Source organism: Pempheris klunzingeri, chromosome 10 (assembly GCF_042242105.1).
Source record: "Pempheris klunzingeri isolate RE-2024b chromosome 10, fPemKlu1.hap1, whole genome shotgun sequence".
Taxonomy (NCBI): domain Eukaryota; kingdom Metazoa; phylum Chordata; class Actinopteri; order Acropomatiformes; family Pempheridae; genus Pempheris; species Pempheris klunzingeri.
This window is the reverse complement of record NC_092021.1, coordinates 6,626,762-6,649,005: the sequence shown is the minus strand read 5'-3', so window position 1 is coordinate 6,649,005 and position 22,244 is coordinate 6,626,762. Positions and strand designations below refer to the sequence as shown.

The following is a 22,244-nucleotide window of genomic DNA, read 5'->3' as shown; positions in this document are numbered from 1 at the left end:
GTAAGCTCTTGAGGATGAGGACTGAATAATTAACATGAGTGAACTTATCATGGTCTCAGATATGAAATGTAGACTTCCTCCAATCTACAAGCTCCTCCAAAGCAGGACAGAGCTCCTAATCTTAACCTTAACTCGGAAATAGTGGCACTTTGGCTCTCACAGGTTGGATTTGCTTATTCTGATAAGTTCTAACGATCGAGCTTATTTCGTGGGCTGTTGCTACTTTTTCCTATTCACGCTTAACGGACGCTGGCTAGGGCAGCAAAAGCTCTTCTGAGTTCTGAGACGATGGCTGCGTGTGTCAGACATGATCACGCAGAGCTGAATTATCTTTGACTCAAGTAGCAGCCAAACAGCAGCGCTATGATCGCTAACTGCAGAGCTAACTGTGCAGAACAGAAATATGGTATGCATCCAGCATCACCTCTGGAGGCTGCAGTAGTCATTAAAAGTGGCACGTTGTGTTGAACTTGGGGAAAACCAACAGTAATATTAGTTGTGTTGAGCTATTTGAATTATTTTTTGCAATGGGGGTTGAATAATTTTGAGTGCAACTGTATCCAAAGTTTTCAGTGTTGATACCAATTCCGATTAAATTGGCTTTACATCAGCTTTTGGGTATCAGCACCGATCCAATACCAGTGTTTAATTAATGAGCTGACTTTGTATAATTCAAAATGTAATAAATTAATACTTAGAGATAAAATTTGGCTTGTTATTTATTATTAAGATGATAAATAATCGCGCACCAGCAACTTGGTAGAAAAAAATACCTCAAAGTGAGCGGGAATTCCAATTCAAGTGTAAACCTTTTAAATGCAGCAGCAAATTGTCTGACTTTTGACTTTGGATTTTTTTTTACATAGTATTTTTTATGTGTGATTGTGTATTTAATCTTACAGCTTTTGAATGTTCTTTTGTTTAACACGTTTTTGTAACATTGGTTTGTGGATCCCGTAGGGGCCCCAATCACCAAAATATATGTCCTGGTTCTGGATAGTGGCATCAAGAACTGTTCTCTCTGTTTGTACGTCGTTCTGCTCTGGTTACAGACGTGTACGGAGGCCATGCTGGCAGCCTTATCGTTGGTAGTTGCAGTCACAGGAGGTTCTGTCTGGAAGTCGCAGTGGTTTTGCCGGCCACAGGGGTGATTCACCACCATTCAGGCCTCCCCGTCCTTCTGTCTACAGAAGCTTTGCTATGCTAAGTAACATTATCATGTGCCGACACACAGCCAGTTTAACTACCGTCAGCAGGGAAGGTTTCTGTTTGAACAACCTGCTAAATCACAACGTCTCTTCTTCAGGCAGACTTGTTCAAACTAAATCCAGGATAGTGTGGAGGTATTTCTGCTCAGAGATCTGATCACAGTGAGGGAGTCTACTGGTACGCTGGTTTTGTGCTGGTAGATGTAAACATAAAATTGAACGAGCAGATAGATTTGGCCCCGTTTTCAGTGAATCAGTACCGGTATTAGTGCTTTCCTGCTTAGTTGTGGATCAGGAACACGAGAGCCTCCAACTCGCAATATCACAAAACAAACACTGAGCTTTGTGTGGTGCTCCAGCCACTCCAGGTTTGCTCTACCATTGAACGTGGTGTTTACAAAGTGCTGACGATGGGATGGAGGATTGTTTGTGTGTGTTGAGGAAATGTGCCCACACATTTTTTATCAGAAGGATCAGCTCTGTATACGCTGGTGCTCCACTGCTGATCCGCAGCACTTTACACTTTCACTATTTCAGCTTTCCCCATTGTTGTGATCAGATTCTGGTACAGTGGGGCGATACAAATTCTATTTGTTTCTCGGATAGATCTAATTCTAAAAAAGACTGCAATGAATAATGCACAGCGGTTTGAAGGTGCTTTTGTATGGCTCCAGTTTCAAAATTTTAAACGTAAAATAGAAACATTGCATCGATAGCATGTCTTTAGCTTTAAATGATTAGTATGCAAGTTGCTGTTGTGCAGATGACTCTGAGGCGTTAGTTAGAACAGGAAACGTCTAAAAGCAAGACTTAACTAGTAGAAAAATTTGGTGAATTTGCTCCATCCATGTATTTTATACAGTTTCTGAATGTTGTAGTGAAACAATGACAGGCTCTCAATGACATCTGTCGTGGAATTTGTGTCGACATCCAAAAAGAAAAAGGATGTAGTCTTTGTTTATTTGTACAAAGAACGGACTCCCTGTCGGTCTGTGTACGTCACCCATATTTCAGGAACCGCTCATCTGATTGACTTCACACTTGGTTCCTGTTGCGCTGAAGGAAAGGTAGCGTATCGAGTGTGAAGTCGATCTGATTGATTCAACGAGAACACTGAAAGCAGCACTTCCGGGGGCCAAGACATTGGCCTGCTGCGAACAGGGATGTGTTCTAAATGGCTGCGCACCACATGGGCGCTGCATTAGTTAATTAAAGTGCAAACAAGATCATATACTGTAGAAAAAGGTTGAAAGAAGAGAGTTCCCGCTGGTTAACGTTCAAGACTCCTGGCTGCTTAAAAATACGTGGCTACAAAAATGAATGTAAATTGCCAACTGCAGCTGTACTCCAACATATTATACAAAATAATCGCCATTCTCAAATCCTACATCAAACTTATCAGTGACTTTGTGTTTTCTGTGTTAATCACATCGCAGTTGAGATATGTGATCCAACCACGCGGCGGAGATAAGGGACTGTGGCCTCTGAGGTGTGGATCAAAAGATAGAGACATGCTGTGCACACAATCCTGGAAAACTCATTAACATTGCAGCATAGAGAGGGCATTTAGCTACCATCTGTAAGGGAGAGAGGCTCTTTAGAGTATCACTAAGTCAGTTGTTTTGAATACAGAGACAACAGCTGAGATTCTTCTTTGACTGTTTGATTCAGCAGCACCTGAAATTAACCTTCAAACTGACTGAATGCAACAAGTCCAGTGCCCAATTGTGTCAAAAATAAAAAAACGAATAAAAATCTGATGTTTTTTCACCAAATGTACTGACTACATTAGCATTTTTGCTTATTGTCATCTTAGTTACCTCCATAGGCTTTACACTATACACTAACTAACTAGCATACATGCACTATACACTTAAACTAACTTAGTTATACAGTATATACATAGTATCTGAGTAATATGAGGTGAGAGGGTTAGGGGGGGAGCCAATGGATGCCCTAGCTCGTCAACTTTCAGAGAGCTTCTTAAAAACCGTTAAACAGGAGCATATCAATACCTCCTGGTTAATATAATGGTCAGTTATTGCCCCACAGGCAGCAGAGTGTTCCCTCAGCTCCTCAGTGTTTTGCAGATTCAACCCTCGGCTCCTCACATTGCCTCACCGAAACGCCGAGCGACAACTGCACTAACGCATCCCGCTAAGAATCAACACGTTCGTCTAAATACGTGTTTCTTTTACAGCTGAAAAAGAACAAACCTGCTAGGTTTAGCTTTCAAAAGTTAGGAATACAGCTACTGTTTATCTTTTTTAATCCCGCAGATGGAGCGAAAAAGTTAGAGTCTAAAATACTGATGAACTGTTGAAACCTCAGTACAAGCGATGAAACAAACAGCATAAAAACTAGGTGGGCATACTTTACATAGTGCAGCTCGAGATCATGCAGGGGTATAGGGCAAGGACTTACAATGTGAGTATTCACCCTCATGTGCCCCTAAACAGAGATGAGCCAACTAGGAAAATAATTTCTGAGCACAAGGGTAAAGGATTATAACCTACCCTGATCTGTTTTTTGAGCTCATTTATAAATAGGGACCATACTTGTTCGGAAATTTGGTGCAAAATGTGTTTCCTCTACACACACACACACTGAGCATCTAATTATCCCAGCCTTCAGTAGACAGCTAGCTAACTAGCCATGATTCACTGCATGTTTGTTACTGCGTTTGCACCAATTAAATGAAATTACCAACAGAAACAGCCCTCAACAATGCTCGTGCTCCCATTTTACAGAGCTGCAAAACAATACAAATCTTCAGACTTATTAACTTATTAACAAAGAGTAACTTAACCGACTGCAGTGAACATAAAAACGGCTGTGCGTTTGCTTTACGTCGCTCTGTTCCTTCGCTCTCTCCATCCAGGAACTTCATAATAATCTAATCAGTGATTAGCAAATCCAGAAGACTGACACCTGGCAGACCATTGTACAAAAGAGAACTGGGTAATGACAGATTCAAGGGATGCTCTAGACATAAGGACCTTCCACTTGCTCCGGAAAAGAAATACTAAATAATATTATAAAGACGTTATTGAGCCAGTCCGTATTTATCATAGTCTATGAACACAACTGGGTTTCTGGTACAGGTGTGTTGCAGGAGTTTCAACATGGAAGACGAAGAAATTGAAGTGATTTCGCGGGTGAATTAAACATCTTTCAAATTTAAGCCAATGACGTGCTCCGACGGCAACAGGTGAACCTCAGGGGCCAATCAGATTTCAGCTGGGGCAAATACCCACGAGGCTCTTCCCACTGGATGAGAAGCTCTTCTTAGAAATAAGGAGAGAACGTGACCCCTCACCAACCGGCCCTCTTGTTGTTAGACGCTGCTACACTTAGCTGGAAGTGTAAACCATCACGTCGCCTGGTGATTGAGACAGAAGACAATGAAATTAAAGGGCCACTCTGCCAATTTTCAACCAGTTTTGTGTTATAAAATGTGGGTGGGACATTAACTCTCGTCCATGTTACCTGTATGAGAGTTTGGCAGACATTTACTAGCTCTTGTGCCTAAACAACAGACTTCACGGTAAAATAACACTAATAATTTTCTCCTCTGTCGATTATTGAATTGAATAATGAACCCACAGAGGAAAATTAATCACTGTTAATTTGCAGCAGATCCCTTATAAGATCCCTCCACCCAGACCGTAGCACTCACTGCACTCCCCACCACTGAATATGATGCCATCAGCAATACTGCTTCTCACACTCGCATATTTGGGAAAAACACATTAGTAGTATACGAACACATCATCTAGCAGACAGGGTTTCTGAGCTAAACCTCAGTATGCAAATGAGGTTAGCTGACAACACCAGAAAGAAATGAAAACAAAACTTCATGTAAGTATTACTGCCTGGTAGAAACCAGCACTGGGGGCTGAATGGACATCAGTCAGGTCCCACTGTGGCATGTTGTTGTGCACATTTGAATCAAGAGATTGACCCCCCCCCCGCCGCTGCTATGTCACATTATTTAAAGCCTAAATTGGGGTTACTTGAAAAATCCGGTCAACAACCCTCCTGTAAACTCGGCCAGCGGCACCTTGATAATTGAAGTCGGCCTGTTGCATCAGTTGCCTTCTGAATGAGCTGATGGATTCTGCTCAGTCCCTCAGTGCAGTTGTGCTGATGACATATACCGTAGAGCTAATAAATCGTTTGCTTGAATGTCATCAAAGCTTTCTGGCTCCTATCCGACCGCACCATCCTCTGTAGGAAGCACAGAAGCATCAGGCTCCTCCACCAGTGGGTTTAGCAAACAGTTTAACATATTATATTTAAACCGTGGGGGCTGACGGTCTGACACCACATTGAAAATCTGATTTTCAAACCTAGAAATAGTCAGACAAATTGGAGATTCAGAAACATTTCAAAACACAAGACGTCATGACGCGTGAAATGAACAGGAACCATTTCTAGCAATCAAATTCAAGCAAATCTGTGGCACTCACCAAGGAGCAGATTTCCTCGAGTTGCATCCCTTCCACTGAAGCATGGGTTCAGATGACGCTCAGGTGGACATGATCCACTTCCCCATAGTGCAGAATCTTAAATGTTCGCTCTTCAATTTACATTTCAGTGTTAGACACTGCTACACAAAAGCTCTTGTGTTTTGAAATGTTTCTGAATCCTTAAACTCCAGAGATTTGGACTGTACATACTGTGCTCTAAAGCAGTCATTTTTTGGTTAGCAGTAATAATTATAGTTAGAAACCAAAGCGTATTGTTGTATAATCCTCTTTATTAACCCTTACATTAATTACATACGGTAAAAAAGAAACCGTGTCCTGAAATTGACCAGTGACCAGTCCAGGGTGCACCCGCCTCTCGCCCAGAAGTCAGCTGGAATTGGCTACGGCAACCCCCCCCCCCCACACACACACACACACACACACCCCATGACCCTTAAGAATAAGCGCTGTAGACAATGGATGGATGGAAAAAGGAAGAGCTGGTAATGAATAGAGTTCAGTGTTGGTCAGAGTTAAACAAAAGAGACTTTGCTGTGCTGAAGAACCTGCATGAGACTTTCATGTGTCATGCAAGTCGTTCCAATAGGAAATATAACACTTTTCATTATCACACTCATAGCTTCTCCCGTGTCCACTACCGGTGAAATTGCTCGTTGCAAAATCACACCCTCCTCCCATGCATCCTCCCCACAGTTCCGTGCTATCATTCGATGGCTGCAGGAACTTCTCGGTGTCTGTGAACTAAACAGGCTTGATAATGAGCTCTGTGTGCTTGAGGGCAGACAGCAGAGTTTTAGAGGTGCTACCTCCTCTGAGATGGACAGAACAGATGTGCTCATCATCAAAGTGACAACCTGAGTCTATGGAGAGTAATGGCCTGCTGCTGCCCACTGTCTCCAGCTGTCTTGTGAATTTATCATAATCATGCTCTCTCTCTCTCTCTCTCTCTCTCTCTCCACTGTACTACGCTGCTGCGTCAGAGCTTCACGTACACCTTATGCTGTTTTTAAGGTCGGCAGCCCTCTCTGTGACCACTGTATGACTTGGACAGGTACATTTTGAGGTTCTGATTATTGCAGCAGTCACAGAGTATCCATTGTTATCACCTAAACAAAGTTAAACTTATTAACCTAATCATCAGGAGCATTCAGGAGAGTTTATACAGAAGGTGGTTCGGAGAGCTGCATTCCTCTTGCTTGCAAATCATCAGATGAGACCGACGAAGATCTTTCACAGTTTAAAAGCTGTATCGTGTTTGTTGGTGTGTTTTGTATCAGTGGCCCTGTTCATACTTTGCATTAACATATGTCCATAACATATGGTGATCCAGTGACACATGGATCGCTCCAAGTACGTCAATTAACAACTGAAATTAGAATGAGTCTCCACATGCATCTCAAGTGGCAACTTGAGATCAGATCTCCCTTCATCATTTGCACAAACATAAAAGAGTGTGAAGACTTTATTTGAAATATTTAAACATTAAAAACAAAAAAAAAAATCTATCAACAAGCTTGTGCTTGATGCAGTGATATCACAGCAACATGTTCCATGTAATATTATCTTATTTTATCTTAAATATCATAATCCAAATCAAATAATGTTAAAAACTCTTGTTGTAAGGAATGGTTTACAAGTCCATCTTTGATTTTTTTAAAAAGGAGCCATGTGTAAAGCTGCACCACCTGCTCCAAACAAACAGGGGGCAGCATTTCACCTCCGTATCCCATCTTCCTCTTCTTCTAATAATACCTGTCCTCAAAAATGTATACAATAGCTATTGGTTTGCCTCATTCAATGTACAACATGATGAAATGAGAAATATAGCCCCTATAGAAAATACTGCGTGCAGACAATTAAATTAAGAATAAATTAAATACACAGTTATTTATATAAACATATGTATGCACATATAAACACAGGAAATAATTCTGTATAGCATTTTTGGAATTTGCATCACGGCTAATGTAAACAGCAGCAACAGGATGGTGATGATCATGATGATATTGTCTTCATCTGCATCCCCCAGAGTACCAAAGTGCCACGTTTTGTCTGCTCAGAGCATGGTCCGCCCATCTGGAGCAGCAAAAATAACATTAAATTGAATAATAATAAATAAAAATGAACGTTTTTGAAAGTTATGGGTTGTGTTGTTGTTAGTTGCACTAACGTTAGTGCTGCTACTCCTTCTTCCTGTCATGTCAGACTGGATGCTACAACGGCACAAAGTGGTATTACGTGTCTGGTTAGATTGCTAATTGATTCTGAATGAGTTCAACTAAAATTCATGTCTATCTTTTTACACATAGCAGGTTTGCCCATCCAGAGAATTTATTAAAGAATTTGAATGAATACTGGGTACCTGACATCACAGCCTGAGGGCACAGTGTTTATTATCTTCTGTCAGAAAAGAAGTGCTAGTTTTTTTCCAAAACAAAACTAAACCAAAAGCTCAGACTAATTTTGTTTCGATTTAATTTGAATAACACCCATGCTACCCAATTCCAAACTACCTCTGTAGAATTAATGTGGCTGCATTAATTCACGGCGCTTGCACTGCCTCACCAACAATTAGGATTTTGGTACTGCGATAATGTTATTGGAGGGAATGCTCCTCTAACGTTACTTCTCAGATGGCTCGTCGTCATGACGCTCAGCGCGGCTCGACTGTCTAGTTGTCTGAGGGCAACGCGGCATGAAATAGGCCCTTTTCACAGCAGACATGTGCAGCCAATAACATTAATTATGGCTACATTCCGTTAAGTGATTAAGCTCCAATAAGTTATGGCAGTGAGCCAGCATGCATAATATCATGGCCCCGACGGGGAAAACCTAAACGGAGTGCGACCATCATTAAAATGGTTTTAACTCACAATGTCTATGGATTCGGGTGGTTATTCTGACCCTTTTCATATATAATTATTTATATATTAGCGGTATCCTATAACTAAGTGTCTGCTATGATGCAGTGTCACATTTAGCAAACCACAAGGTAAAGAAAACCTAGAAGAAAAAAATCAATTTCACCAACAGACCATCTATGCAAACTACTACATCTATATGTATGAAAGTAATTTATTGGAATATACAGACGGGCAAAAAAAGAATTTATAACTTTGAATATAATCATGCAGATGTCTTCTTTTCTTTTTTTTTTTTTAAGTGTTTCAGTCAACCCTCCATGTCCGTCCTCTCAACCTTCCTATGACATGAAGCCTGTGTGTGAATCACAGACCGTCAGTATTTGTTTTAACAGTTAAGGAGTACCACACAGGCATCATTAAAAGCATGCAGATGACTCGCAAAAGTGTCAATTAAGGCTCAGGTTTTCATATTTCAAATTAAATGCTTTTCTGCTGTAGCCATGACCCTGTGACACACAACACTTATGTGGTTGTCTAAAAGGTGTATGAAACGAACACTGGGAATTATTTATAAGTGCCATGTAACCCCTGTGTGCTGAGAAGACCGCCACACACACAAACAAGCCACCGCTTTCAAAAACAGTCTGTTATTCTCTCCACATCCGCCCCTCTCATGTGTCACCCATCACTGACAGCCTTATCAAGGAGTCATCACAGAGCTGTCACCCATGAGCGGTGTCTGCTGAATGATGTTGACATCTTTTTTGAAGGAGGGGAAGAAGAGCACTCAAGTTACAATACAATTTCATTTTTTCCTTCCTGCAGACTCCATTCTGTGCACAATTGATCTTTTGCGGAGGGGAGCGGACCGGCTCCACAGTATTTATCATAACACTCTGGCTTGAGCTTACTGTAATATTGTTATGCTCATTCTCCAGCTGTTTAGCATGCAGAGACACTCAGGTATTGAACCATTATCTCCCTGAATCCTGAAACAAAAGCTCAGTGAGCGAGCGCTCTCTGGGCATTTCGGCGCACATCCAGGAGCCAAATTAGAAGCTCCGAAATGGGGATGTGAATTGCGTTAATATGTGGCACTGCAGGATGAAATTGATATTAACATTTTACATTTAAGTGCTCTTATTCACAGGTAATTGTGAAAGAATCGTCTGTGAAATTATACAATCTGAATAAGTCAGGGCAAAGTGCCCTTCAGGTTCTGTCTAGCTACAGTTTTATTTTCTGCAAGGTTTACTTTTAGTACGAGCAAAACAGACTTCTGAGATAATGCCTGTGGGTCCAGTTGGCTCCAGTTCGTATTTGTCATCAGCCCATTGAAGAGCCCAGCGTCAGTCATTATCCCTGCTATTAGAATACTTCAGACGGGGCCAACTGCACCTACCATTAGGCCAGAAGGTGCACATCACCGAATATTATCATCAAGGGCCAGGCGTAACATGGTCGGACCTTTGTTGTCACAGTAACACAAATAATCACATGGTTATGGTTTGGTACCAAACTTACTTGGTTTGGTTTAGAAAAAAAAAAGATTGTGGTTTCTGTTCAAATAATTCTCTCACAGGACATGAACCACGGTCTCCTGTGTGAGAGTTCTTTATCTCCGTTAACACTACCTCACCTCACTTCCTTCATTTTACTCACATCATAATTATAATGCCATATCGCCAGCTGAAAAGGCCACACTACCCCATATATATGCTTCCGATGACAGCTGTTGTTCCACATTTCTTTTTTTCCATCCATTTTATATCTATCTATCTATACATTCATATACATACACACAATGCGAGTAAAACAGCTGTGCACTTCATACTACCTGTTCGATGTGGTAAACCTCAGAAATGTTCACCTTAAAAGCATATCATTAAAAACAACTGGAGTAATGAATTCCACAAGAATTTTCCATTTTGTTTCTTTTGGACCATCATGTTTCGGCAGAAAGAAGGAATACCGTATCATGGTTCTTATATCCCTGAAACATCGACATTCTCCTTCCTACATTTAGATGCCGCTGTGTGTGTTGACCTTTGAACATACGGGGCAAAATGCCAAGCAATTTCAGGTTTTTTCATAAAAACACATGGCCGTATAGTTCAACTCACACTATACCACTCACACGCCAAATGATGGCACTCCTGAGCAATCCTTTATTATCCTAATATACGGCGCGCCTAGCTGAGACGTGCGCCTATATGTTAATAAGCATGTAATCAAATGTGTGGTTTATTAGTTTTGTTCTGATTTCCTCAGGTCATTGGCCAAAAGTGAGACAGATTGATTCTTTCATGGCAAAATGTCAGATTTTAGAGGCAGACTCAAGGAGCGAGGACTAACTAAACACAGCTTGTGTCCTTGCAGACTTGACAGTTGCATTGTGCGAGATGAAGCACTCTCATTGTTATTTTATGTAATTTGAACAACATGGCGCAGCAAAGCATTGTTCAGCGACTCTCTCTCACTTCTTTTTAAATGGAAAACCGTGCTGTGTTATTGCCATCGCTGTCCAATTAAAGACAGAAAACCTCACTCTGCTCAAGTATAGAAAGGCGATCAGAGAGAAGCAGAGAGTAACTAACTGAAGTAGAAGTCCTTCACAAGCACAATCCCAAAATGCTCCTTTTGGACTGTGTTACTTGTATTATTAGAGACAATTATGCTAAGACTACTCATTCTGGTGATTTAAGTCGGGGTCTTTAACAATGGAGAAAACTAGAGTAGCTACATCCCCCCCCCACACCTTTCCATTCAGGCCACCCTTCACAGTCACACCTGTGAACCACATGAAGCCTAACTAATGCTCCTGATTGAAATCCTATCGTGCTGTTATGAATTTCAACAAATATAACCCAAAAAAAAGCATGTTATTTTTTCATGTTGATCCACTTTATTAGTCATTATGTGATTATCTAAATTTCCTTTTTCTGTGGCTGTTGAAGTCCTAATTATCAGGATAAAGGTCTGTTCATCTTAACACTGAAATATTTTTTTTGTGACTGCATTTTAGGTCTACCAGCACTCCTTCTTGGCGTCGTACCTGATCTATAACCTGTACACAAGGTGAGCAAACGAAGATATCATCCTGATCAATATCTGACACGTTTTTCATTTTAAGCTTCTAAGTTTTATTCTATATTCTATTCTATTCTAGGTCAGTGACATACAATGTACAGCACGTCCAAAAATGTCTTTGTCTGAACCCACATTAAAAAGGACAAAAGGTCCATAGAATGTTTATATATGGTGGCCTGAGAGCTCAGTGCACTGCAATAACAGAAAATATGAAAGCAAAAGCCATAACAGAAACACAAAAGCCACAACACAACAGAAGGGAAAAAAAAACAAAAAAACAGCTGACTATTATTACAGGTACATTTCCTGCACATGTGAAAGAGGGACATTTTAGCTAACTATGATTACTATCGCTGTGTGATTATCGCAAATGAGCCATTTATTCGTATTATTTATATGTTTATATGTGTGGAGTGTTCTCCCAATTTCAACGCGCAGCTATCTTCATTAACTGTGGATTTAACATGTGCAGCCTCCCCACTTGAAAAAGGATGATCCGTTCTACCCCAGCCTGAGCTGGATTCCTCTCACTGACCAAACAGCTGTTTCTTTTCCCTTCTTTTATTTTGCAATTAGCAGTTTAGTTCATCAAGTGGTTGCAAAGTAACAAGGTCCCCCGTTTCACCTCATCAGCACAAACATATGAACATCGATAACATGAAATAAAATTGAGATAAATAAATGATGTCATGACTAATTAAATTTTAGCCCAATCATGTACTACCTGGATCTTTACTTCATTTTGAGAGGCAATTTTTAGCAATTTTTTTAAGCATATTTATACTTTTTAACATGTTTTTAAATTATCTATATTAAAGTGCATGAAGTGATTTTAAAGTGCAATCTTTTCCAAACCCCAATAAAGTGCAAATCTCAAAAGCATTGGCAATAAACTAAACACTATCGAAAGTGTTAGGCGAACAGACAATACCCAACCATTCACACGTGGGCATGAACAAGTTCAAACTGCGAGGTGCTCCTGAATGGTGCCGATCTCCGTGGCTAAAGCTAATGCTAATGCTAATGCTAATGCTAATGCTAATGCTAATGCTAATGCTAAAGCTAATGCTAACACAAATCGTAGGTTAAACAGTTTCTCAATCCGTTCGGAGTTCTGCATCTTACCGGCTGCCACCCGGATCTTGTAGAAGAATCAGCCCTGCAGAGTTGGCCGCAGATCTTGACAGCGTTTTTGAACGGCAACTTTCTTTGGACTTGGTCTCAGTTCCCTCAGGTGCTGTGTGCGCCCCTCTTTATGCCCCAGGTAGCAACCCTGCGGCCGCAGATTAGTTCCGCTCAATAAATTGTCGCACCTGCCTGAGGCTGTTCACTCCTCTTTGCTTCACAGAAACTCCAGTTTGACTTAACAATATGCATGTGCTCTGCCATCTTATGTCAGGCTATGACGAAGCTAGGTATGCAGTAAGGCTAGCATTATGTCTCAATCAGATGACTCAAACTGGTGCAAACTGGAGGATTTTCAAATCTTAACGTAACCACAGACACAACAAGAGATTTCACTGGGGACTTGGGATCTCACAGAAGCTCGATCAGATGTGACAGAAACAGCCCCGTGGCCACGTTTGAGCACCTTGGCGCTGCCTGTTACTTGGCATCCATGACCCGGATCCTCTCACTGAGAAACATGGGCAATGTTAAGATTTGAAAATCCTCCAGCGTGGACCAGTTTCAATCATCTGATTGAGACGTAATGCTAATCTTACTGCACAAGACAGTGAATAATGTTGCTCATTTGTGATAGTAATCACAGTCAGCTAGCAAACAAAGACTCTCCTCTACCTCATGTGCAGGAGATAATTCATGTGCAATAATAGTAGGCGGTTTCATTATCGACATCCATAGTTGCTCGCTTCTCTTGTATTGTAGCTTTTGCATTTGTCATTCAGTTTTTGCATTTATGTTGTGGCTTTTGCATTCATTCATGTTTTCCATTGTTGCACTGCACTGAGTTCTCAGCGCCACTGTACTTACAAGATCACTAACAGCTGAGAAACATTTAAACCTCAGATAAAATACAAGGTAAAATGTTTAGGAGGACTGCAATGAAATGTCATATTTGAAGAATTCATATCGTGCATTTGCAGTGATTGCAGTGATTTCAAACACAGGTGTAAATGCTCGTCTGGTGTGCAATGACTCACGTGTAATACATTTTCAGAGAGGTGAGGGAGCTGAATCCTCCAGAGGTGTCAGATTCAGTCCTTCAGTTTGCTTCATGGGGCGTTCATGGTCAGCAGCTGGTGAGTACTTTACTGGTTCATATAAGGGCGACTCAGTCTGTGATGCACTGGGAGGAATCTTCCAATATTCACACAATGACACATTAGTATGAAATTCAATCCTGGATGAAAATATGTTTATATGATTTAGACATTCTTATTGAAATATTTGGCTTCCATTACCCAAGAAAGTAAGTAAACAACAGCAATAATAAACCAAATGAAACGTAACACCTACTGAATTCTGCAACAATTTTGATAGTTCAGTCATCATTTTCATATCAAAAAAGGCAACTCTGAGTAGGATCCAGTTTTTCTCTAATGTGAGGATTTCCTAATCTTCTCTTTTTTTTAAATATCATTGTAATTGAATATCTTTTTGTTTTGGATTGTTGATCAGACAAACAAGCTCTTCAAATATGTCAAAATATGTTTTAGTGTTTGTTTTTCATCATTTTCTTCTGTTTGATAGACCAAGCAAATATACCAATTTGAATTCCTTCAGTACTTAATAAGGCTTTTATTGTGCAGAAATGTTTTATGTGAAAATTCAGTGATTTGCACAATTCCCATTCGGTACTTCAAATGTGGCATTGTGTCAGGCGTATATATGTTACCGCGAAATACAGTCTGGCTGGAACATTAAGTCTTCGTGAACCAGCAGTAACTGAAATCAGACAATAACAATAAGTGTTGAAAATAGCATATTGTTTAATTTATTAAATTGAAGTGATAGAAATGTATGTTATGCTTAGACACCGTGAGTTTAGCCCACCCTTCCGTTTTTCTATCGGCTTGTATTTGAGGGAAGAAAAGTGTAGAATTTATTGCATTCATAGAACTCTCTTTGCTCCAAGGTAAAGGCTGATCAAAGGCTGTTTCTGACTTGAAAGAAAAGACAAACCCATTTTCAAACTAAACAATTCTTTTGAAGAGAAGCCAGCAACAGTTACACTAATCAAGCCGTTGCTGGAAGACATCTTGTTGGGTTATCAAAATGCTCTGTGTGAGTAATGTCTCCACCGTGCAGCGCACTATGCAAAGAATAATCAGTCCATTATTTCCTCCAGTGCAGACAAGGACAGTAATTAACCATTTGATAGCATATTTATCTTGTGTTCTCAGTATTTCCACGTTCCCTCAGTGAAAGCTGCGCTGCAGGAGGCTCTGCAGCAGTGTGTCTCACTGCCAATGACATAGTAGCATTCATCAGTCACGAGCTCTCCTTGGATCCTGGTCTGTGTTATCACAAAGAGATGAGCCAATCACTGAATACGCCTTTATGAAAGAGCATGATCTCTGTATGAGTTCAGTTCACCAGGTTCTGACTTTGCTCATTGGAGATGTTCTTTCGGCTCAGTCCTTGAGAGCTGTGCTGGACTTAATGCATAAAAAGGGTATTTGAGATGTCTATGTAACATCTTTAAATGCATTTTGGAGCAGGTCACATCCAATGGAAATATGAATATAAACCTTTCCGTTCCTCTGCATAGCTTTCCTCCTTACAATTACAGTCTATATAGACGAAGGGCCATGTGCTATAATACAGTACTTATGCATGTTTGTGGCCTTGTTTCTAAGTAAAACAAATATTTTCTCTCAATCTCTCAGATATATATATTTGAAAACAACATTTACTACCAAACGGACGTTCAGAGCAGCTCGTGGAGGCTCACGTCTTCTGGACAAGAGGGAGTCATCTTCAACGGCATCACAGACTGGCTGTATGAGGGTATGAGCGAGGCTCCAACCTGACATGGGATCATTCCACTAGTGGAAGAAAGCATTATTTCAGATTAAAATGATGTTATGTACTGTATCTCGGGGCCTGTTGTGTGTATGATAAATGATATCTTCTCTTGGTGTTCCAGAGGAGGTGCTGCACACACAGGTGGCCCACTGGTGGTCACCAGACGGCTCCAGACTGGCCTACCTCACCATCAACGATTCCCTGGTCCCCACCATGCTCCTGCCCCGCTTCACAGGCTCCCTCTACCCCAGGGGGAAGGAGTACCCGTATCCAAAGGTGGAACTTAGGCTACATCCAATATGTTTTAGTTTTATAATGCGTTTCATTTGCTGCATTAAAACTTAGCGCCAATTCTGGTGAATTGAAAACCCTAAAAAAAAGACGCTTTTGAAAGTGCTGTTGACCCCGTTTGAGTTCGAAAACTGTGGGATTGCGTTTGGGTCTGGAAGGATGGAAATGGAGACAATTGAGAACGATTATGCGGAACAAATATTGGCAGTCACGCCGTGTCCTTCCCTCTTCTCCCTTTGCTCAGTTCTGCCTCATTGCCAGCTTAAGCAAAGAAATCTTCCTTATTGCTGTTGCTGTTCTTCCTCTGTAGTATTTTCTACAACTAAGCAACCAACCGCAGAGTGGACAACCTGCTTCCTGTTTACACTGGCGCGCGCATGTGTGCGTTGGCTCGTCATGTGCGCCAAAGTTACTCTCAATTAAATCTGGTTATAAGATATGACATCACTGCATCCACTGCCTTTTAAAACAGACATGCTTTAGAATAACAGACGGCAAGTACAAATGTTAAGTTAAATTTAACAAACACTAATTACGATAATGCACTTTTAATTGCATATATTGTTCCTAAACAGAACTGAATCTAACATCAGTATCCAAAACTCTCTGCTCAGCCTCCTCTGATTATGGCATCACTGGAGCAGCACCAGAGAAAAAATAGATCCAGTAGAAATCTGACAGCTCCTGTGATATCCTTAAGCTTGCTCTATACTGTACATCAACCCTCCCAACATGACTCGAGGGGACATACCTGCCCTCCTTATTCTATCAAACCAGTACTATTGATAATACAGCTGCAGACTCTTCTGCTTAAACTAATCCATGAAGGTTAGTGAATCCTTTTCTTGTTTAATTCATGTTACAGTCACTTGCTTCCTTTTGAAGAGGGCTGGCTGTGGGGATCCGTGGCACTGAGAGGGATAGGAGTATGATGTGCTTCAGTGAGGCAAGTTAGCACACGTCCCATCCTTTGATGCGGAGGTTTAGCGTATCAAATGTCTGTTTAGATGGGAGATGGGCTGCGGAAAACTGGTGGAATGGGGGTCACGAGGTAGAGGGCAACCTCATTTGTCGGCTCAGAAGCCATCTGAATTAATGAAGGACCACACCTGATCACAGCTTTCTGAAAAAAAACAACACACAAAGTTATTCTGCATATATTCTTGAGTCAGTGTTCTAATATTTTTAGGACTAAAATGAAGCAGAGAACACTGATGCTGTCTGGCAGTCATGCTGCTTCAGTCACTGAGAGATAGGCTTTATTTGTGTGGGTATCTCCATGTGTCAGTACCCAGTAAGGTGTCATGTGCCTGCACTTAAAGAAATGCCTCATAGTGCCTCACAGTGACAAACTGTTTCCGATTACAGCCCATGCTGCATTCTGAGGATAATATCACCATAGAAATCTAAACTCAACTAAAAGTCTACAGTCGTGCCAGTGGCTCTTTTTTGAGGTGGTACTCAGACACAGCAGTGCTTTGAGCTAAAGGTTAATGCCAACATGTTCACAATGACAATGGAGGCTTTCCGCTGTTATAAAGGTCACGTCGACCATGTTCACCATCCTGGTTTAGTGTGTTAGCAAAGTACAGCTGAGGCTGATAATCAGTTGGGCCATAAACCAGGAAAAAAAAGTATGTGCTGTAACTGAAGTAGGATTACAATAAAATTAATATTAGTAACATTAATTAATCAGCATAATAATTGAATACCTTGTGTCACATGATTAATTACTAATTACTGAACAAAGGCAGGCAGTGGAAAGCCAGATGTCTTTGATCCGTCAGATTACTTACCTATCATGTGATACGCCACAAATGGCATTAGCAGAACATAACAGAGCTATTCTAAGAAGGTTATATATCTCCGAAAGAGCAGAAAGTGAAGGATTGGAGGAGACATGAATAATAGCCCGTACAAACACGCGAGCATAAGTGCGGAAAAAGATACTGTCATATCTGTGATAGGGTTATGCGGTATCTTTTAAATTCCCCCTTATCGCGTCGACTAATGAGCTCGATTTTTGATGGAGGCTTAAGAGAAGGAAAACATCTGACTTGCCCCAGGGCCTCCGACAGTACGCAAAACAACACGGTTTGTCCTCTATTTGTGCACTCGCATTATGTTCTCTGTTAAAGTCCTACCGGCATTGTTCAGTATGACAGCATATGAAAATAGAAAACAATTGCAGCGTGTTGCTCTGTACTTGTTATCACTGCACAGCACGCAGTGCATCATTGGTATTACGTCCTGCGACTGTAATTGTATATTTGTACCGTTTTTACTCTAGATGGGCCAAATCAATCCCACAGTCAGACTCTATGTCGTCACTGTGGATGGCAGCTCCTTAACAGCTGAACTGAGGCCGCCTGACAGTTTTGAAAAGAGGTATAATTTAAACACATTTTAGATAATAACAGCGTCTCACTGATCTCGGCTGCTTGTGTTGGTAATTTGCTCACTACTTCCCACATCTGTTTTCTCAGCGAGTACTACATCACCATGGTGAAATGGGTGACACAGGAGAGGCTGAGTGTGCGCTGGGTGAATCGAGCTCAAAACATGTCACTTCTTTCGCTGTGTGATGTCACAACAAGTGACTGCACCAAGGTAAGAACGTTATTGTTGATAGTTCTTCCGGTCTTCGAAAATCTACAATGAATCTTACAGAAGTCTGACGTACTGATTTCATCCCTCCAACTTAGAAACACGTCAGGACGTCAGAGAAGTGGCTCGATCATCAGGTGAGTGAGTCAGTCCATTCATTATCTTTTGAGATCCAATCAGTTGTTGAAGAACATTTTCATAAGAGGGCTGGTAATCATCTTCCACCAGATAATGAAGCTTGCTGAGAAACATTTCAGGTAACAGCTGCAACTTTGTTTAGGCACCAAACTAATGTCATGTGTTTAGGTTTAGGAAAAGATTATGGTTTGAGTTAAAGTACGATAATTACAGAAGTTAAGGTACATTACGAGTGTGATGTAAGTTAACATCAGTTAAAATGACTTAATCTTGACTTGGCTTCACATAGGAAACAAACCACTGGCTCCTGTGTGAAAGTCCGGAGTTTGACCTGTCTGTCCACACTGTCCTCCTCCCTCTGCAGACCTAGGACCACTTTCGTATTGTTTTCTCTATGCTGTATGCATGTCACACGCCATCTCTGCACAATATCGGTGTATAAAGACTGAATGGCATGATGTGACAAAGCGAAAGCAAAAATATACTTACACATGATACGTAAAACGTCTTTAAAAAGACGTGTTATTCATATGCAATTTGCTGAGACTAGGCTGAACAGCCACAAGGACAAAGATAGTGGTTAACATGGTAAATTCACTAATTCAATCAGTATAACAGCATCGTTATGTCATCAGTTAGCTGATCTGAGTTACTCTGCTTAAAATTAAATACTGAAACACTCATTCACAAACTTTTCCATTTTTATCTTTTTTTTTTTCTGCTGTCAGCCAAACCATCTACAGATGTTTTGATTCAAACTCCAACAGGAAAGAGTCAAATTATACACTCTTGCCTACTTTGAAGCAACATCAACAACAGTTGAAAAGTGGAGCAGAAAACATGGAGGTGTCTTGTAAAAAAAAAAAAAAACATTTCACATGTTAAACAGGAATAATTAGAAATGAAGGCTTGTCTGTGATGTGGCTTTGTTTCACATGAAGGTAACTTGCTGCCATTTACAAATTTTACAGTGTAGAAAAATAAGCAAATTCTTAAAAACCGTTCACGCTAGAAAACAACCTGCTGCTTTTGGAACTTTTTGACATTACAAACCCAAATATGTTTGTCATTTTTCATTTAATCTACCAGTACAGTCACTGCACATATCTTTTGTGTTTTCCTGTTGTAAGTGCTCAGTGTTGTACCTGCTAACAACTATTTAACCCTTTCATGCATGAATTATGATAACCTCAGTCAGTGTTTTTACTGTGTGTTTTTATTCATCTTTTGGCATGAAAAACAAGGTTTGAAGTTGAAATATAGCCAGTGATACGTGATGTACAATTCAGTGGACATGTGATTAATCATAATTTCCTTGGAAAACTTTCTTGCAAGCAATTGCATGACTCCTTAGATGTTACTTGATGTAACCATATTTTTCTTACCTGCAAGGGTTTCTTTTTGTAGAAGGTTTGAACAGAAAAAAAAATTAGCAACTTGGTGTCTCTGGTTGTCTGTCGACCATCTTGGTTTCACTCTTTTTTTACTCTTGCAATGGCTTCCCACTGGGTAGCAGAGTGTGAGATGATGCAGTCGCATCCACTGTAGTGGCTGATGTGCAACTATGCCATCAAAACTGATGCATATACAAGAAAACAGCTTTTGAATAGCTGCACACTGGAGTGACCTCTATGCATGACGGGGTTAAAGCAGTAGAATGTAAATGTTGTTTACCATTTGTCTTTTTCCCCAGAATGAGGAGCCTCTGTTTTCCAAGGATTGCACAGCATTCTTCATCACCATGCCCTTAAAACAGGGCGGTCGTGGGACATTCAATCACATCACTACGATCTCCAACCAAGTAAAACTATTACAAACTTCCAGTAAAACGAATACACTTAGTGAGGTGCTTTCACCCTTTAAATGAAACTTTTTGTGCCTGTGTACTTTTTTCGTTTTGTTCCCTTATCTGTCCTGCCTAGAGTAAGAACTTTCCAATTATTCATACTGCTCATACGATTCCATTTTGAAGTCTCATCATTTTAAATTATATCCTGACCCCATTTCCTGAAACACCAGAGAATTAAGAATACATTTACTTGAAGGAATTAAGGAGAGTGTACAGTAGATGCACTGGAGGCACTGGAGCCTGTGCCAGAGTAATTCAGCGTCTGTGGAGATAGTAAGTGGAGCAAAAGTACTAGACTGCAAGTTGGGGCAAAGTAAAAAATCTCAACACCGGTGCATCCCTTTAAGACCATGTAGGGCACGAGAGGTCATGTTAACATGCTTTGTGATGTATTCTTTCTCGTGTTTCTCAGTCTGAAGGTCAAGAGGCCAACGTCCGCCACCTGACCTCGGGAAGCTGGGAGGTCACTCACATCCTGGCCTATGACGAGAGCACAAACTCACTGTCAGTACGACTTATTGACACCACGCCGTATTAACACCTTAGAATGTGATATGTGGTACAATTCAAAATGAACTCTCAAAATAACTCGTTTTATGTCTTTCAGCTATTTCCTAAGTACAGAGGAAGGATCAACACAACGGCAGCTGTACAGGTAGCTTATTCCTTTCACTTCAATATACAAGTAGGCAAAGCACCATCATTCATTAAGGAAATGACTCTTTCTTATTAGTTTAGTCCATAGAAAATGACATGTTTTTATACTTACACTTGGATTAAAAACGAGATACGAGCTAATAGTCTGCTAGCAGTAGTTTCAAATTTAGCATACAATTGGTGGTATTGATCTAACTCTTGGCGAGACCAACCAATTCCTTTTCCAATTATTAATTTTGTCTGAGAGTACAAAATGGCTTTCACTTAGTATTCCTTGCCATACAAACTACAAACAGTAGTATATATATATATATATATATATATATATATATATATATATATATATATGGAGAGAGAGAGAGAGAGAGAGTGTAATGGCTATAGTTGCAAATGTTGCACAAATGTTATTCCACAAAATCAGCAGAAGAAAATAAGACATTTCCATCCATTACTATTATGTGACTGTTCAGAGCTGGTGCACTGAGATACACAGTTAGTTAGTTTAACAGCCAATTTCTGCCATTAGACCATTACAGAGGAAAAAGGGTGCAACAAGTTGACACAACTAAATGTCAAACCCATGTGAAAAAACATGATGGAAGTGTGTCATTTCTGTTTGTCTCAAGTATTAATGTGAGGAGGTCTACGGCCTCGTCACTGGTTCACCCACATCGGATGTTTTTGTCATGTTTAAGCTGTTTGAAGACGTTTAGGTCACACTTTGCGCACGTCATGCTGCATTAGTTATAGCTGTTTGCATACTTTGTCTCTGGCCTTGTCCACATGTGTATGGATGTGTTTCAAAAGGATATTTTCCCCCTTCCGCTTTAAAAGAAAGAATTCTGTCAACACAGCCTTTGTTTTACAGAACATCCACGTAAGAGCACGAGCACAGGTCGCAATAAAGTCTACGTCAAAGACACGTGAAATATCTGAGTAGTGATCATATTCTATTTAAGTAAAATGATCCAAAATCATAGCTTCTAGAGGACTTTAAACCGGACTTTAAGTTCTAGCTGCTAAGTGCTGAGTTTGCAAAATCTGAGCCAGCGTTCTG

At 40.5% G+C, this 22,244-nt stretch overlaps 1 protein-coding gene across 1 annotated transcript in view; it reads left to right on the top strand.

Annotated features, from left to right (window-relative positions):
- LOC139208613 (inactive dipeptidyl peptidase 10-like) overlaps window positions 1–22,244 on the top strand; it is a 50,430-nt gene that overhangs the window by 17,482 nt on the left and 10,704 nt on the right. Inside the window, exons 7-16 of the mRNA XM_070838335.1 lie at window positions 11,591–11,643; window positions 13,835–13,916; window positions 15,507–15,627; window positions 15,767–15,921; window positions 18,227–18,324; window positions 18,423–18,546; window positions 18,642–18,680; window positions 20,375–20,482; window positions 20,943–21,034; window positions 21,138–21,185. Coding sequence (XP_070694436.1) covers window positions 11,591–11,643; window positions 13,835–13,916; window positions 15,507–15,627; window positions 15,767–15,921; window positions 18,227–18,324; window positions 18,423–18,546; window positions 18,642–18,680; window positions 20,375–20,482; window positions 20,943–21,034; window positions 21,138–21,185 — 920 coding nt within the window. The remainder of the gene's footprint in view (window positions 1–11,590; window positions 11,644–13,834; window positions 13,917–15,506; window positions 15,628–15,766; window positions 15,922–18,226; window positions 18,325–18,422; window positions 18,547–18,641; window positions 18,681–20,374; window positions 20,483–20,942; window positions 21,035–21,137; window positions 21,186–22,244) is intronic.